The 18,564-nt window shown below is 48.5% G+C and overlaps 1 protein-coding gene across 13 annotated transcripts in view; it reads left to right on the top strand.

Moving 5' to 3' along the window:
• The window catches only part of jar (Myosin heavy chain 95F jaguar), a 371,085-nt gene that overhangs the window by 202,629 nt on the left and 149,892 nt on the right, over window positions 1-18,564 (top strand). For 4 of the 13 annotated variants that reach the window (XM_069332238.1, XM_069332237.1, XM_069332239.1 and 1 more), the window contains 2 exons: window positions 2,417-2,537; window positions 11,737-12,123. The exons of 6 other annotated variants lie outside the window; for them this stretch is intronic. In XM_069332238.1, the coding sequence (XP_069188339.1) occupies window positions 2,417-2,537; window positions 11,737-11,943 (328 nt within the window). In that variant the 3' untranslated portion in view covers window positions 11,944-12,123. Of the gene's footprint in view, window positions 1-2,416; window positions 2,538-11,736; window positions 12,125-18,564 lie in introns of those variants that run through there. 3 more of the 13 variants (XM_069332235.1, XM_069332234.1, XM_069332236.1) reach the window with 1 other exon arrangement.

The raw sequence follows: 18,564 nt of genomic DNA, 5'->3' as shown, positions 1-18,564 counted from the left end.
CTGGGTCCTGGCAGTGCGCTTGCTCATGTATGTTCCTGGGCCTATGTCGCTTTGGGTCGGCTGTTGCAGCCTGTTGTCACGACTTCATGTTGTGTCATGAGCACCGACCGCCTCCCGGATGCATCCCTCTGTTTTCGTCTTTGGTGAGGTAGCTCTGGGGAGCCGTATGGGCTCCCCACAGAAAACTAGCATTGAATGTAATGATATGCCATTTTCTGAATTTCCCCGGCAACCCTCCCTCCCTCCGGTCTGCGTTTTTTCGTGTTTTTTTTATATCCAGCCTCAGAACTGGGGTGAGGATCGCCAGCGCGAGGGTCTGGGGCTCCCTCTTTCCCCTCCCGGGAATGGGGGAGCTGTGCAGACATGCAGCGAGGATCGTATGACGTCATCCTTGTTTGTTCATTTTTCCTTTGGGAAGTTCTGTCCACTCGTTTGATGATTTTCGTTGTTAACCAGAATAGGGGTTTGTTTTGTGGCGCTTACCTTTCTGGGTGCCTGTCCCGGTCGATGGCAGATATAGAATGCTCCAAATCACATGTGCATTTCTATGGTCCATTGCTCCTCGTGCCTCTGTGAGGGGGGGCCAGGTTCTGGCTCGTGGTCCCTGGTAGGCCTAGAACTCCACCTACATCAACTGATGCAAAATAGTTAGGGTATCCATATCAGCCATGGATAGCTCTGAGGAGCCTCCGGGACTCACCCAGAAAATAACCAACGTTATTTAGTGATTGGTAGTACATGTACTGACTTGTTCAGTGATAGGTAGTACTGACTTGTTCAGTGATTATTACTTCAGTACTGGAATTAAGTTCATGTGCCAGATGTCTAAATTTACATATGATATTTTCTCTGAATTCACAGCATTTTATAGATATTTTGTAACATATCTTAGTGCTTGTTGATAATGCTTTTGATAGTACAAGTTGTACAAATTTATGCTTTCATGCAGTAAGGGTTGACAAGGTTTTACTGCCAGTGATGTATGCAGAGCTTCTCTCTCATCTTAGTACCTTGTGTAACTCTCTGATATCCTACATATGGAGTGATAGCTCCACTTTCCTCACTTTCCCCTTTTCCCCCTCCCCCCTCCCCCCCAAAAACAAAAGGCATGTAAAGGATAATTATTCTGCTTTAGCTTTTCTGTTTAACTTGGTTGTTGTCATTCAACTTAACACTCCACCAAACACTGAGTTAATTAATTCATTATTCTTACACAATTTGTGCAATAATAAGATTAATATTTTACAATTCTGTCAAAATATTCCTTAATTAAGAATTTAAAGTAAAATGTATCAGCAATGCTCACAAAATAACATTTCAGTACGCAAATTCAACTCCTTAATAATATTATGTAGAAATGATCTGTGTTGTGAATTAAATAAACCTATTATTAAAAATAATATGAAAGATCAGAGCTTATAAATGAGAACCATGTTTTATATTACTGTAATCTGAAAGAATTTAATTTAGCATCATAAGAACATTTTCAGTATTGTACAATAGTAAAATTATACAGCACAATGACTGCATCTCATTTCAAGCATGTGAATTGACCATTTATCACTGGACTGTGACCACTTTATATGTGCTAAGTTTATGCTGGCACGGCCTAAAGCATCGTGGCCGGGAAGTTTGTACAGGTTAACGTATGGAAAGTTTTTCCTTCATCAAGTATTTCAGGCTGTTATATTTCACTGTTGTATTTCAGTATTTATGTAATGCACAACCACTTCTCACCAGTATTGACTCCAGCACAAAGCAAAGCCTCTTGGTTGTTACTATAGCGTACTTGCAGAGCACTAAATCAGTTTTGGAAGAATGTTGCAAGTGTCAAAAGCCATTCAGCCATGCAGTTCTTGGGATGAGCACCACAAATATATATATTTTGGAGCTATTAATGTTTATACAGTACAATACACTATACTTGTAATTAGTTGACATGTAATTTGTAACATGTAAGCTGATTCATACTCTTAAGTACTGAATTAATTTTAACTAGCATGCCCTGAGTAACTACATATATCTTTTTTTTTTTTCAGTGTTCTTTATTAAGATGTTTTATGCAGAGAAAAAAGTCACAATGCTGCTGAAACAAATAAGCCAACTCACACATGAAATGAAAAGTCTTTGACTCTTATCAAGTCATAAATTAAGGGTCACAATTTGATAAGGGTCTAGGATGGACCAATATGTGGTCATTTTCATTACATATCATAAGTGTGGGTTGGATTATAGATGTTTTGCATTCTTCTTTATTTTACAGTATTTTATTTTAAAGTAATCATTGTAGTGTTTTTATAAGTCAAGAAAATAGGTCAATTTGTGTATTTTTCACTGCATTTGAACTGAGAAATACTAACACTTAAGAGTTAAAGTATCTAATATAAATTATAAGTGCAAACATTGTTTTCGTCAGATCCACCATGGTTGAGAAGCAACGCCAAGAAGCAGCAAATAAGAAGCATGACCTGAGCAAGTGGAAATATGCAGAACTTCGAGATACTATCAATACTTCATGTGACCTTGAGTTATTAGAGGTACTGTACTGCTTTGTAAATTGCATTGTTCATTACATCATTATATCCTGCGCTGCACACCTGTTTCATGTGACAGTTTGGTAGTGCGCATGAAAAATATTCAAAATTGTTGTTTCTACTATTTTTAAACTGCATCCTCTGATCTCAAAAAAGTTAAAAAAAAAAAATGATGTAGCTTGCTTTGACTGTAGTGGAGAGGGAAAATCTCATGATGTCACTAACTCACTCACACTGATGGAGATGTCCCGTGGAAGACGCCCATGCCAGGTGCGTGGCAGGAATTTCCATGATATATTTATACTGATTTATTTCAGTGGCACCGATTTTGTTTTTCTTGTTTTTAGCAGTTACATTATGCAGTAGTGTATAATTTGAGAAATTTCTAAAAAAAAAAGTGCAAAACATCGATACAAATACATTCGTGCACAAAGAAATCACACAACATGATGTATCAATGAGAAAATTTATATATCACATTAATGTGATTTTTTTGTGCATTTGAAGAGAAGCATTAGAGGTAGAACTTCTGGACCACAGCCAGAGAGCATGCAGGCAATGGGTGAAATCCTGCCTTGGCATCAGTGGAAGCCTAAGGACATCTAGAGGATTCAATTGAATCACAGGTTTCAGTGCTTTTAAGCATGTCGTGGTTAAGTGGTCTAAGGCATGTGCTCTGTAATATCCAGTGTACAGGTTTGAATCCTCCTCATGGCTTCTACTCGGTACATTTGTATCACTAATATGAGCATGATGTTATACTCTTTGGTTAATAAAAGTGTTTTTGCTATTATCACACTGTTTACACGTTATATATACATATTTGCCAAGTATAAGGCGCACTTTTCTGTTGGGAACCCCTACGGCTTCCTGGAGCTTATCGGACTAATGTATGTTATATTAGACCGGGACATTAGCTATGGAGTTAAGACCTACCAGGGACCAGCGCCAGAACCTGGCCCCTTCAGAGAGGTTTAAGGGAGCAATGGCCCTGGAAAACCCTCTTGTGGTTGGGGTTTTCCTTATCTGCCATCGACCGGGGTCAGGCACCCAGAAAGGTAGGCATGACAAAACAAACCCCACATTGTAAAAAACTAAAACAAAAAACTGAACAGAGAGGTAGAAACTCCCTACAATCCCAAGGAAACAAGCAACAAGCAAACATCACACTTTACTGCCACGCCGATTGTCAGTGCAGCCCTCCCTGTCCCGAGAGGGAAGGGGGGAGCCCCGACGTACCGCGCCGGCTGCCTAGCATCAGTTCGTAAGCTAATGTCAACAGGGATAGACGCTTCTCTGGCCACAGTTTCCTAGGCGGTGTTTGCCTCGTGTGGCGTTCACTGCCGTGTATTGTGCGGTGGCCAAGTACCTCATCAGTGCCGAGGCTGCATGCGCTTAGTGGCTTACTTCCCTAAGCTCCTTGTGTGTACTGCCCCTGTGTAACAGGGTTATCTTCCCTGGGGCGTTCGGGGAACCATTCCCGTTGAGGTTCTTGCTGCTCGGCATTTGCCTCGCCCTTGGGGCCAGCTGGGGCTTGGGGCCCTTGTTTGGCCCTGGGTAGGGACTGGTATTGTGCTGGTTAGGGCGTCAAGGTGTTGCGCGACCTGCCACCTAAGCGGCAACTGGTTCCTGTTGCCTCTGGAGACGGTGTACTTTTGCAGGGTTTTTCTTTTGTTTTTATTTTCAATTGCCTGGTGGGAGGTCTGCCCAGTGTGGCTATAGTTCCACTGGTAGTGTTTGGCAGCCCTCTCCCAGGCCCCTGTGATTGTACACGTCTCAGGGGTTTTCAGTGCTATCCTCTACCCTCTTGTTATTTTTGGGTTTCTTAACTGGTTTAGCAACACCTTGCCCGGGCTTCCCGTAGCAGTCAGCCTACGGGCCCTGTAAACCCCTGTCTGGGCTCGGTGGACCATTGAATGTGTCTTCCGGGTTCCAACTCGTCTTGTACGGGATCGTTGGTTGCTGTGCACTTCTCTCCGGGTGACAGTCGCCACTTTTACCTCCGTCATGCTGCCTGTTGGGTCACTGACACCTTGACCCGGAGTCTTGCGAGAGGTGTTCTCTGCTTGTTCTCTAGTACTCTACTAATGATATTACTGTTCAGAGTACAGGCGGCATCCGTGTTGCAAGCTAGGTTAGGTTGCTGCAACACACTAGGTTGGTTTCCCACTCGGATGCCCCAGAGCCGCCCTGTTTTGTTTAGGTGCTGTTCACCCCTTTCCCGGCTCCGGACCGTCTGTGGGTTTCGGGATCGGGGCGAGGTTTAGTTTTGGCCGAGACTCGGGCGGTTTTCGGGGGCTGCCCCGTTCGAGTTGGGGATGGAGGTTTTCGAGCCTGTTCCTTCTGCCAAGGCTTCTGGGTCTTACCAGCGGCCCTTTCTTGCTGCCTTTCCCATGGACTCTTCCTTTTGTTTAAGGGCGGAGGGCTTGGAGGACGGCTCTGCCCCGGGGCCTCTGTTGTGGGTTCCCAGGGCTGTGGGGGATACGTGCTAGCAGTTCTGGGGCAGTTTGCTCCTACCTGGGTTTTCTGCTTCTGGGCTGAGTTTTTCGCCTATCTAGTCTGCTTGCTTCCCACTTTTGCTGGTGTGTTTTCGTATCTTTTGCGTCAGTCACAGCCCTCTGTTCTGTGGGGCTGGGACTGGCCATTTTCTTGTGCCGGTTTCCCGGCGTGGCCACCAGGGCGGCGTTGCGGTTTGTTTACATGTGCCTGTGTGTGCAGCGAGCGTCTTGGGTGAGTTTTGAACCTTTTTCAGGGGTTTTATTCTCCTGTTGTCGTTTCTTTTCTGGTGTTTTCTGCCTGTTTCCTGTTCCTCTGGGAATGTTTGAGTGTTGATTTTACACCGGGTTTTCCGTTTTTGTCTGTTTTGGGTCTGGGCCCTTGGGTTTGGGCTCAGTGTCCCTGTCTGTTATGCTTGCTCCCACACCTTGTCCCTCGGATTTTTGGTCTGTTTTGATCATATCCCTGGGGGTTCTGTCTGGGGCTGTGCTTTGCCTTTCTGTGGTGTATCTCCGCCGGGAAATGTGGTGGTTTGGGCTGCTCCTGGTTCGATTCTGGGTTCCTTTGGGTTCTTTGGTTTCGTTCTGGAGGTTTCTTCCTCTTGGGCCCCCTTTGTGGGTTCAGGGGGCTTTGTTTCCTCGTGTGAGACCCAGTTCTGCCTTCTCGGGTTCCGGGGTCTTCCTGGCTTGCAGACTGATCTTTTTGGGTCTTGGCACGTGTTGTGGCCGTGCTGGGACTTTGGGGTTTTGTTGTCGAGGTAGACCTTTTGATGCAGTTTTGTGCCTTCTTCAGCTGGCTGGCGTGGTGCTCTTTGCCCACAGGTCGGCGGCTTGTAATTTTTTTTTCACGTGTATTTGTGTGTGTACACATGTGCATGTACATGTGTACACTGTGTGTGTGCACATGTGTATGTGCATATGCACGTGTGTGTATCATACCTTGTTACCTTGTGTGTATGTGTAAATGTATGTGTAGGTGTATATACATAATATATATGTATATATGTGTATGTATACTTTTTCTTTCGGAAGGGGCTCTGTTCCCTTCTCTGTTGACAGGGTGCTGGGGGAGCAGCTTGCTCTGCTAACTCTCGCATGGTCCCGCAGTTAGTGGGCGCTTTTGGTTGTCTTCCGGCCTCTGGTGGCGGCGGTGGATGGCTTCTCCCCCTTTGGGGGGTTCAGGGCTGGCGGGGTGGGCTTCTTCCCCTGCGCTTCATCGTGTCATCTTCGTGGGTGCATTGGACGTGATCGATCCGCCCCATCCTTCTGGGGTTCCCATCTGCTCTATGCAGACATGGGCCTGTCGAATCTGTGGTTCTTCTGGACTTCTTCAGTCTGTGCCCTGTATTCTATGCCTTCATCGGAGGACAGTTGTCTCCTGTCCGGCTTCTGTTAGGGCCGGGTGCCTGGATGGTGGCCCTGGACCTCCAGGTCAATTCTTGGCACGTTCCTCTCCAGTTTTCCGGGACTGGCACCGTTGGTGATGGGGCTTCAGGCTTACTGCTTTTGTTGCCTTCCCTATTTTGTAATTGGCACTTGGTGTATTTACGCATCTTTACCGGATCTTGGTGCCCTGTCCGAGTCTGCTCGGGATTCAGTGTCTGGCCTACCTCGACGACTGGCTGGTGTGGGCTCCCAGTCGGTCCGCTTGTCTGCTCGCTAGGGCTGTGGTTCTTTCCAGATCGCCGGGTTTGGTTTCCTGGTGATCTGGAGGCCATTCCATTTGTTTCTGTCCTGGGTTCGGACCTGGCTGGGTCTTGTTTAGGGCTCTTGCGCCACTCCTTGTCTTTCCCTCCAGAAGTGTTGCTGCAACTGTGTTCCCGCCTTCGGCTGTTCATGAGGGGGTCCCGGGTTGCTCGGCGGTTGCTTGAGCAGTTGTACGGGAGTCTGAACTTCGACGTGCTGGTCTGCCCGCAGGGTCGGGTTTAGCTTCGGCGTATGTTTGGTTCCTTTGGAGACTTCCCTTCTGCCTCTCTTGTAATCGTTGGGTTCGTTCCTCCGGGGATCTTGTGTTGGTGCTGTGTCACCAACTTCCTCTTTGGGGTTTTCGGGGTTCTGTGCCTTGGCACCTCCCCAAGCCTTCGCTCGATGTGTTCACGGACGGCTCATCTCTCGGCTGGGTCTTTGTGACTAGTGCTCACCAGGTCAGCCGGGGATGGTAGGGTCTGTCCGTCCGTCGGGCTAACAGCACGGTTCGGAAGTTCGTGGCTGTCTGGTTTGCGCTTCGGAGGGTGTGGGTCACTCGGTGCTCTACCATTCAGCTCCATTCGGACTGTTCTCTAACGGTTCTTTGCCGGAACCACAGGGTTTCTCTTAGGTGTTTGACCGTTGGGGTTGGTACCTTAGAGTGGCTTGTTTGTTGGATTCTCAGGGTTTGGCTAACCATGAGGTTCATGTCCGGGGTGTGTCCTGCATCCTGGCGGACATCTGTCTCGGTTCATTCCTCTGTTCGCGGATTGGCCAGTCATTGCCGACTCGTTTCGTTGGCTCTGCGGGACGTATGGACTCCTGGCCATGGACGTCTTCGAGTCGGCGTGGTCTAGGCGTCGCCCATTTTATGTGGCGCCCTTACCCGCCTGTGAGGCATTCACTGTGGATGCCTTTCGGCAGGACTGGTCGAGGTGGGGGTACCTGTTCCTCTTCTCCCGGTCCAGCTGTTGCTTCGGGTTCTGGCTCGGCTGGAGCCCATTCCCATGAGAGTAGTCTTTATGGTCCCTTGGTGGCCGGCCCAGCTTTATTTTCAGACGCTGCTTGATAGGTGTCCGAACCCGGGGCGTTTTCCCGCGGCTTCGCCCCTCTTGGCAGGTCGGACTGGTCCTGTACGTGACTGGTTCGGCTTTCTCCTCGGCTCTTCGCATCTGGTATTTTGACGGGGGTATCACCATCTCTGTGGTGATCAGGTGGCTTTGTTGTGGTGTCCCACCTGCGAGCTTCGTCTCGGCAACAATATGATGTTTCCTGGTGTTTCTATGCACTTTTTCTTGCTCTTCGTAGGTTGTCTTCTCTTTCGCATTGGGTTGTTTTGTCCCTTCTTGGGTTTTCAGGACTACAGTTTTGATGTTTCTTACTGTCGCCTCGTTTTGTGCAGCGCTGACGGAGCCACTCCGGCTTGCGTTTGGGGTGGACGTCACATCTGCCCTGTTTCGTACGCTTTCTCGAGTTTTGTTTCACCTCCGGCCTGCTCATGCATTGCCTGAGCTGTCCTGGTCCTTGATCAAGGTGCCTTCTTACCATCTCAGTTTGCAGTAGCCCCTCTGGTTCAGGTTTCTGCTCTTTGGTACTGGTAGTAGGTTTGTATGTTTGCAGCCTTTCTCCGTCCTCCTGGCGATGGTCGAGACGGCTGCTTTCTGGAGGGGTTCTTGGGTTATTGATGCTTGATTGGTTCTGCCAGGGGTGCGTCCTGTATTGTCCGGTTGTGCTTTTTTTGCCGTTACCTGCGTACCGTGTATGGGGATGCGCTTTGGGTTGATCCGGTTCCCCTCGTTCTCTGTTTCAGGGCTCAGGTCTCCCAGGTCGTCCTCAGAGTTTTTAAGTCTTCCAGCCTGCGGTCTGTCCTTGCGCCCATGCTGTTCGGACGTTTGCAGCTTTTGCTGCTGTGTTGGTGACGTCTAGGGCACATTTCGGGTGCAGGGATTTGAGGGTCGCACAGGTTCTTGGCCGCTCATTCTTTATGCGCGTCTGCTCCTGTGCGTTCTTGTTGCCTTGGGTCACAGGTTGCAGCCTGTTGTCTCGGCTTCGTGTTGTGGAGTTTGTGGCGGCCACCTCCTGGGTCAGCCTTCTGGGTCAGCCTGGGTCCTTCTCTTTGGGTATGAAGCTCCAGGGAGCCGTAGGGGCTCCCCACAGAAAACCAGCGTTGAATGCAATGAAACACCATTTTCTGGGTGAGCCCCGGAGGCTCCCTGGCAACCCTCCCTCCACCTTTCGGCGTTTTTTTCGCGTTGGTTGAAGCTTAGCTTCCGAACTGATGCTAGGCAGCCAGCGTGGTAGGTCCAGGGCTCCCCCCTCCCCCTCTCAGGGCGGGGAGGGCTGCGCGGACAATCGGGGCGGCAGTAAAATGTGGTGATTGCTTGTTTGCTTGTTTCCTTGGGATTGTAGGGAGTTTCTACCTCTCTGTTCAGTTTTTCATTTTAGTTTTTACCATGTGGGGTTTTGTTTTGTTATGCCTACCTTTCTGGGTGCAAACCCTGGTCAATGGCAGATAAGGAAAACTCCAACCACAAAGGGGTTTTCCAGGGTCATTGCTCCCTGAAACCTCTCTGAAGGGGCCAGGTTCTGACGCTGGTCCCTGGTAGGTCTGAACTCCTTAGCTAATGTCCCGGTCTAATATAACATACATTAGCCCGATAAGCTCCAGGGAGACGTAGGGGCTCACCCAGAAAATGGCGTTTCATTACATTCAACGCTGGTTTTTTTTTCTTTCTTTCTTGGCGTTTTTAGGCCTGTCATTTACTGTCAAATACTGTCACCTCGCTTGCAGCGCTTGTTGAGCCGCTTCAGATTGCATTTGGGGTGGATGTCACTTCTGCCCCGTTTCGTGGGCTTTCTCGTGCTTTGTTTCACCCTCAGTCTGCTCCAGAGCCGTCCTGGTCCTTGGACAGGATGCTCTCCTATCTTTCTTCTCCTCAGTTCGTGGTGGCCCCTTTGGTTCAAGATTGTTTTTCCATGGCTCTTTTTGTTGGCATTGGCCTTCAGGGGTCAGGTTGGTGAGCTTCATGCTCTCTCCTCTCCTCTCTTCCTCTGATAGTGGGATTGTTAGGTTGCAGCCTCCTTCTTCTTTTCTGGCGAAGAACGCGATGGCTGCTTTCCAGAGGGGGGTCCTTGGGTCATTAGTGCTTGGTTGGTCAGGAAGGGGTGCATCGTGTTAAATCCGGTTGGGGCTCTTTGCCTTTACCTGTGCGCTTTGGCTTCTGTGGCCTGGGATGCGCTTTGGGTTGATCTGGTTTCCCTCGTTCCCTGTTCCAGGGCTCGGGTCTCCCAGGTCGTCCACAGGGTTATTAAATCTAGCCAGTCTGCAGTCTATCCTCGTGTCAATGATGTTTGGAAGTTTGCTGCTCTGGCTGCCGTCGTCGGCATCATGTCTTGGGCTGCTATTCGGGCGCAAGGATTTTGGAGGTCAGAGTCCTGACTGCCCGTTATTTGGTCGACATTCCTGGTCCTGGGCGTTCATATGTGGCCTTGGGTCGCAGATTGTAGCCAGTTTTCTCGCCTTTGAGTTGAGGAGCATGTGGCAGCCTCCTCACGGGTATGACCCCTCTTTTCCTTATCTTTGGTTATATAGCTCCTGAAAGCCGAAGGGGATCCCTGGAACGTTCCCTATCCCTCTTTCCCTCCAGTTGGTGGTTTTCGCTTGGTTTTGTGATATTTAGCCTCCGAACTAAGGTTGCGTAGCCATCGGGGTGGGTCCAGGGCGCCCTCTTCCGCCTCCCGAGGGGTGGAGTTCTTCACAGGTGAGCGGCACAGCGGCGTGGTGTGATGTTGACTTGTTTCCTTGGGAATTGAGGGAGTTCTGTTTCTGTTTGGTTTTCGGTTGCAATTTCTTACCATGTGGGATCTGTTTTGTTTATGCCTACCTTTCTGAGTGCCGAACCTCGGTCGATGGCAGATAGGGAAAACCCCCAACCACAGGGCCATTGCTCCCTGTGCCTCTCTGAGGGGGGACCAGGTTCTCCCTTGTGGCCCTTGGCAGGCTGAACTCCATTGACTAAAGCCCTGGTCTAATGTATCGTATATTAGCCCGATAGCTCCAGGGAGCCTCCGGGGCTCACCCAGAAAATGGCGTTTCATTACATTCTACTCTGGTTTTCCCCACGTCTATTTTCACAAGGAACACGAGGTCCCATTTCACAATGCGTACAAACACCAAACCATGATTGTGTGCGGTGGCTGTCTGCTTTGCTTTGGGAACATCACAACCGTCATCAGGTTTACTGATATCTGAACCTTGTGCATAATCTTTATCACTGTCAGGGTCTTCTGTCACTATTATCGATAAATAATTTCATATTTTTATTTCACCGTCACAAGTGACATGGTGCGAGCTGCTGCTGCACATGCAGCATCTTTATTTGTGATACTGCCAAGATATTTCGTCTTTATTTGAGATACAGTACTAACACAGCATAGTTGCTGCGTTAGTACCGATATCCTCACACCCAGGGGGGGGGTTCCCGTAATTTTTTTTGGTTTTCAAGGTGTTGTCTGTTTACTGGAGATCCGAAGAAGTGGATGTGAGCCTTGCAAACCCGCGGGAGTTTTTAATCTTATGCTAGACATAAAATCAATCCTGGTTGACACACTCACAACCAATGAAATGACCCTGCTTGATAGGCACAGTTTAAGGGCTATGCAGCAGTAACTAAGTGTACTGTACAAAGTATCATAAGTCATATGCTGTACAGTACTGAATCAGGGATTTGTGTTATCATGGGAGGTGAAGCATTCTGGAGTATTTAGAAACCTTTCTACAGCAAGAACTAATGAAAGGATATAAAGAAAAGAGGTATCCTAAGTTGCCCAGTTTGCATCAGTGTACAATATATCAAATAAAGATAACTAGAAGCCCTGTCAAAGCTGTAACCTGAATAAAAATGTTAGTTATGATTACCAATTTCTTCTCTGTACTGTACAGTTATCTTACATTTATTATGAGTTTACTGTAGTTAATCTTATTTTGTAATAATAATGTGGATTACTTTCTGTATTTATAGGCTTGTCGTAGTGAATTCCATCGTCGTTTGAAGGTTTACCATGCTTGGAAAGCCAAGAATAAGAAGCGCACCACCATGGAAGAAAATCAACGTGCCCCAAAATCTGTTCTTGATGCAGGTATGGGCTTATATTCAGTTAATTTGTATAATTTTGCACATAGCTTGTTAGGATTTCTTGTAATGTTTTTTAACATATACTGTATATAGTATAATGTAACATGTTTGGGTTATGTGACTGAGTATCTTTAAGAAATTTCTTTAAGAAATTAAATTTTTGTGTTTGCCTTAAAAGCTATTAAAATATTTTTGCTATTAAATTCAAGGAATGTAAATTTGTTCTTATTTCTCTTATGCCTTGTAGATATACAGTATTTTCTGTGGGGAGCCCAGTTGGCTCCCCGGAGCTTTCTAGGCTGATATGCTAATGTCAGACTTTGGCATCAGTCATGTGTATGGAGTTCTGTGGGCCTACCCGGGGACTACGAGCCAGAACCTGGCCCCCCTCAGAGAGGCAAGGGGAGCAATGGCCTATAGAAACCCCTGTGTGGTTGGAAGTATTCTATGTCTGCCATAGACCGGGTCAGGCACCCAGAAAGGTAAGCATCCCAAAACAAACACCAATTCTGATGAAAATATTGCTACCAAAAGCCAAACATGTGGATAGAACTAAAAAACGAGCAAATGAGCATGATGTCACACGTTGCCGCGCCACTGTCTGCGCAGCCTCAGACCCCCATGCCGGCTATCCACCCATCAGTTATAAAGCTGATGCTAGAGGCAGAGGTCATGTGCTCTGGCTCCGATGGTTTTTCTGCACTGTGCTTCGGGTGTGATGGCTGTCTTCCAGGGGTGCAGAGCCAGGAGTTATTCTACAGGGCTTGGGCTGCATGCGCCTAGGGTTCCCTTCCCTAGGTGCCTTGTAAGTATTGCCCTTGGGGTTTGGGGTTACCTTCAACAAGTTCCTTGGGTCCTGCCTCCGTTGGGCTGTTTACCTGCTCGGGTTTTCGGCCGCTCTTTGGATGCTTGGGTGTTTTGTCTCCCTTGTTTACCTTAGGGTAAGAGGCAGTTTGCACTGGTACGGGGCGCAGGGTGCTGCACAGCTTGTTTTCACCATTCGAAGCGGCTGGCTCTGTTCCTTGGGGTATGTTGTAATCTTGCAGGGTTTTGTTTTTCTTTGTTTTTGCCTTGTAAGGAGGGTCTGCCTTGCTTACCCCTTGGTGTATTGCCTGCTGCGGTTCTTCTGGTGGTGCCCCCTGCTAGGTCCCTGTGAGTGTACACGTCCCTGGGGTTCAGCTTTTAGACAGTTGATTGGTAGTTTTGGGCACCGGTTAGAAGTACCCTGCCTGGGATTCCCTGAGTGTGAGTACCGTCTCAGGACCCTGGGAAACCTCATGGGGGCGCGTTGGGTCCGATGGATGTGACCCCAGAGTCCCCCCCTCACTTTGTGCGAGTTTGAGGGTTGCTCTGTCCCCTTGTCTCAGGGTGACTCTCACTGTTTTTGCCTTTGTCACGCTGCCTGTTGGGTAGGTGACACTTTCAACCCGGAGCTCTGTGAGTTCTGTTGCTTGCTTGTGACTCGGTTTACCCAGTCTAATGATGATCTTTTACGGGTACAGGCAGTGCAGGTGTTCCATGTGCGCCTTAGGTTGTTGCAACGTGCTCGGTTGGTTGCTCACCAGGATGCCCTGAGGCTGCCCCGTTTTACTTATAGGGACCTGGACTTGGGAGTGGGGGTCGCTTCGACCTTAGTTCAGTCTGCGCCCCTCGTTCTTCCCCTGCTGTGGTACATTCCCCGAAGTGTCTGAGGGTTTCGGAGTCGGGGCAGGGTTTAGATGGTCTTGAGACTCGGGCAGTTTCGGGGGATGCCCCTCTCGGTGTGGTGACGGAGGCATTCGAGTTCAATCCCCCAGTCGCTGCCTCGGGGTCTGACCAGTGGGCTCCCTTCCGTTCAGCTTACGTGGCAGCACCAGCTTTTTCTTTTGGGGCCTGTGTGTTAGGGGATGACTCAAGTCCTGTGGAGGAGGATCTTGGGGCTGACATGGGGGCCTTGGGCCCCACTGGACCCTGCCTGGGTTTTTCTGCCCTCTGAGCTGTACTTAATGTTACAAGGAGTGGGGTTCTCTTATTCCCCCCCCTCTGCGTACATGTTGGACTTGGTGTCTGCCCCTCCTCGGGTTCAGTTCCGTGTCCCCCCGGGTGCGTCGGTTCCATCCCTCCGGAGGTTTTCGGCTTACTGCATCCTACTGTCTGCTGTGCGGGTGGCCCTTGAATATTACCTTCTGCATGACCCCGGATTATGCCTCTTATGGATGCATCTTCATTCAGGTTTGGGTCGTCGTTCCCTTTCTGCGTCCATTACGAGGTTCCGGAGTCATCCTGGCTGGCGGACTGTCCTGTGTTTGCTTTGGAGGCATTCCTTCTGTCGTACCTGCTTGCTTGAGTGGCGCAAGGCTTTGACAGTGGTTCAAGTTTTCCTGGGGGGTGATCTTGAGTACCTCAATGAGTGTTTGTTTGCCCCGGCCCTTTCCTGGGATGTTGGCGTTCTGCAGCTCCATGTGCAGGTTCCCTCCCTTTTGGCGACGCAGGTTATCGAGGACTTGCGCACCCATGGCCTTTTGGCTTCGGCCTTGCGTTTCTTTTCTCTCCTGGAGCTGTCTTCGGACTGGCTTGCTGAGGATGCGCCCGGGTTCGATCCCGGGCGCTGGCGAGAAATGATGGCCAGAGTTTCTTTCACCCTGATGCCCCTGTTACCTAGCAGTAAATAGGTACCTGGGAGTTAGTCAGCAGTCACGGGCTGCTTCCTGGGGGTGGAGGCCTGGTCGAGGACCGGGCCGCGGGGACACTAAAGCCCCGAAATCATCTCAAGATAACCTCAAGGGTCCTGGCTGCTCGTTACCTCGTGAACGTTCCAGGGCCCAGTCGGGCCTGTGTCGCTTTGGGTCGGCGGTTGCAGCCAGTTGTCTCGACTTCGAGTTCAGGAGTGAGCAGCGACTACCTCCTGGGTAAGTCCCTATTGTTTTGCTCTGTGGGTAGTTAGCTCCGGGGAACCGATGAGGCTGCCCCAGAAAACCAGCGTTGAATGTAATGAAACACCATTTTCTGGGTGTGACCCAGAGGCTCCCCGGCATCCCTCCCGCCCTCCGGTCGGCGTTTTTTTGCGTGTTTTGACATCCATCCTCAGATCTGATGGGTTGATAGCTGGTGTGGGAGGTCTGGGGCTTCCCCTTACCCCTCCTGGGGAGTGGGGAGCTGCGCAGACAGCGGCGCGGCAACATGTGATGTCATGCTCGTTTGCTCGTTTCTTTTAGGGGGAGTTCTATGCACTTGTTCGGCTTTTGGTAGTAATATTTTCACCAGAATAGAGGTTTGTTTTGGGATGCTTACCTTTCTGGGTGTCAGACCCGGTCGATGGCAGACATAGAATGCTTCCAACCACACTGGGGTTTCTATAGGCCATTGCTCCCCATGCCTTTCTGAGGGGGACCAGGTTCTGGCTCGTGGTTCCCGGTAGGCCCACAGAACTCCATACACATGACTGATGCCAAAGTCTGACATTAGCATATCAGCCTAGTAAGCTCGGGGAGCCTCCGGGTCTCGCCCAGAAAATGGCGTTTCGTTACATTCAGCGCTGTTTTTTTGTATTATGTTTATTCATTATACTTTTCTCTTGGGTTATATAAAGCAAGCAAGCAAATATTAGCTCAAACAATTAATTTAAATTTGTTTTATTATGTGATCATTATTTATGGAAGAGTGATACAGTATTAGCATAAACTAACTGCACTGCTGATTTTCTCACTTAAAAGCATACAGTCTGACGTACGTAACAGAAAATGGGCAAGTCTGCCGTGTTGTCGGTTACATAAAGAAAGGTAGTATTAAATGTATGCCTTACTGATTGCCAGAGTACTGTGGCTTAAAAATAAAGTATGGTAGTGCTTGAAAATACACCATTTTTCTTTTGAAACATTCTTTATAAGCTTTTGTTATTGATCATAAATTAAAAGGGCTTTGCAACTTGTCTGTCTTTATGATCGACAAGCTCACCTTGGCAGTTCTTTGAGCAGTGTTTTGGTTCTTCCTTGGAAGTCAACATTGTACTGCATGGAGCCATCCTTGCCCTTAATGATTGCAGAGGCTGACTCACCCATAATTAGGATTCGTATCTTACTTCCTCTTTTATTTATTCATGTTTATTAATGCAAAGAAGTTCTCTTTTTCCTTTATCTTACTACATTATTACATTTTAAACATTCTGGCCAATAAACTATGATGATGTAGCTTCATTATTGAAGTTCAAAGCATATTTCCACAAATATGTAATCACATACCAACTAAATCATTCTTTTAAAACATACTTGCTTAAAATTATAATTTATGAATCTGTTGTCATAGACTAGAAATACTTGCAAAGCAATTTTTTTATAATGAGCAATAATTAAATAATTGAAGAAAGGACTTGTTGATATTAATTGGAAAGATTGCAGTATTGTTGGGTTTGTTATAGAGAAAGGCTACAGGAATGCTCTTTATTTCTTCTTCTGGAAAGAATGTCGAGGGCAGCAGCTAAGACGCTCTGAGGCTGCTCCATTGTGAAGCCTTCCTGCATGTTGATTGTTATTGTATTTATCTGTCAATTGCTTAAATATTAGTGTAATTAAGTAGTATATGTTGTTCCTGAGCAATACATTTCATTTATTTTGTTGCATACAATATTTCAGGCAGACTGTATATGCTTCTTACATCTTCTATATAGTAACAACTGTTTCTTCTGCAGTGTAATTGTGTATTATATATTTGGATGCATTACTGTATGCCATTGATATGCCAAATCAGTAGCAATATTTGAAACTTATGCACATTTCTGGGGAAGCCCCTGCAGCTCCCCAGAGCTACCCAGGCTGATACGGATATGTTAGACTTTGGCATCAGTCAATGTGGTTCTAGGCCTACTGGGAACCACGAGCCTGAACCGGGCCCACTCAGTGAGGCACAAGGAGCAATGGATTATAGAAACCCCCATGTGATTGGAAGCATTCTATGTCTGCCATCGACTGGGTCAGACACCCAGAAAGGTAAGCGCCCCAAAACAAATCCCTATTATGGTTAATCTTGCTATTGAAAGGTGAACAAGTGGATAGAACTCCCCAAATGAAAACGAGCCAACAAGCATGATGTCACCACGTAGCTGTGCCGCTGTCTCTGCAACTCCCCCCCCCTTCTCGGGAGGGGGAAGGGAGACAGCCCCAGACCTTCGTGCCGGCTATCCACACCCCAGTTCTTCAGCTGATGTGATTGGCAACGGTTTTGTGTCTCTGGGTCCTGTTTTCCTGTCTCCAGCCCTTCCGCCTCTCTCGCAATCGCTGGGTTCATCCTCCGGGGCCTTGCGTCAGTTGCTGTGTTGCCGGCTTCCTCTTCAGATTTTTTGGGGTTCAGTGCCTTGGCACCTCTCCGAGCCCTCGCTCGTTGCTACAGACGCATTGTGCCTTGGCTGTGGGCTTTGTGACCAGTGCTCACCAGGTCGGCTGGGGACGGTGGGGTCCATCATTCTATTGGGCTCACAGTACGGTGCAGAATTTCACGACTGTGTGGATGTCGCTTTGGAGGGTTCAGGTTGGTCATGAATCCATGCTCCGGCTCCATTCAGACTGCTCCTTGGTGGTTCATTGCCTGACTCGCGGAGATTCGATGTGATCCTTGGGTCTTTGGGGCTGGTCACTTTGAGTGACTCGTCGGCTGAGTTCTTGGGGTTTGGCTCTCCTAGCTGTTTACGTTCAGGGGGTATCCAACATCCTGGCAGACGGTCTGTCCCATTTCATTCCCCTGTCCACGGAATGGATGGTTGACACTGACTTGTTCAGTTAGCTCTGCCAGATGTACGGGCCTCTGGATGTGGGTGTGTCCGCATCGTCATGGTTGCGGCGCCCTTCCCCGACTGTGAGGCCATTGGGGTCGATGCCTCCAAGCAGGACTGGGCGAGATGGGTTTCCTATACCTCTTTCCCCCAGTTCAGCTGTTGCTCCAGGTCCTGGCTCGGTTGGAGACATACCTAGGGAGAGTTGTCCTTCTGGCCCAGCCTTGGTTCAGACGCTGCTTGCTCGGTGTCTGAATCTGAGGGTCTTCCTGGGGCTCTGCCTATTTCAGCATATCAGTCCAACCAGGTGCATGGTAGGTTTGCTCTTCTCCTCGAGTCTTCACGTCTGAGCTTTCTGACTCTGATCTATCGACACATGTATGGTGCGCAGGTGGCTTCTTTGATGGTATCCCACCTGCGTGCTTCATCTCGGTGGCAGTATGAAGTTTCCTGGCGGTCCTTCCTATATTTCTTGTCTGTGTGTGGGTGTACTTCTGTCTGGATAGGGTTGTCTTATCCTTCCTCTCTTGGTTGTTCCAGGACTGTCATCTTATGCTGAATACTATTATCTCGTATCATGCAGTGCTGGCGGAGCCACTGCAGCTTGCGTTCAGTACTGGTGTTGATTCTTCTCCGTTCCACAAGCTGTCTCATGCGGTACTTTACCTCTGGCTTGCTCATGCGCCGCCTGTGCCGTCCTGTTCGTTGGATCGGGTGCTCTCCTTTCTCTCTTCTCCTCAGTTTGTGATGGCCCCTTCGGTTCAGGATTGTTTTTCTAAGGCTCTTTTCCTGTTGGCATTGGCTTCTGGGGTCTGGTTAGGGAGCTTCATGCTCTCCTCCGGCGCAGGGGTTTCTGTTCTTTTGGCCCTAATGGTAGGTTTTTTTGTTTGCAGCCGTCTCCTCCTTTTTTGGTGTAGCCTAAATCTGCTGCTTTCCAGAGGGGTCCTTGGGTTGTTGATGCTTGTTGGTTAGGC

Source organism: Procambarus clarkii, chromosome 27 (genome assembly GCF_040958095.1).
Source record: "Procambarus clarkii isolate CNS0578487 chromosome 27, FALCON_Pclarkii_2.0, whole genome shotgun sequence".
Classification (NCBI taxonomy): domain Eukaryota; kingdom Metazoa; phylum Arthropoda; class Malacostraca; order Decapoda; family Cambaridae; genus Procambarus; species Procambarus clarkii.
The sequence above is the reverse complement of the archived record's forward strand: the minus strand, read 5'-3'. Positions and strand labels throughout refer to the sequence as shown.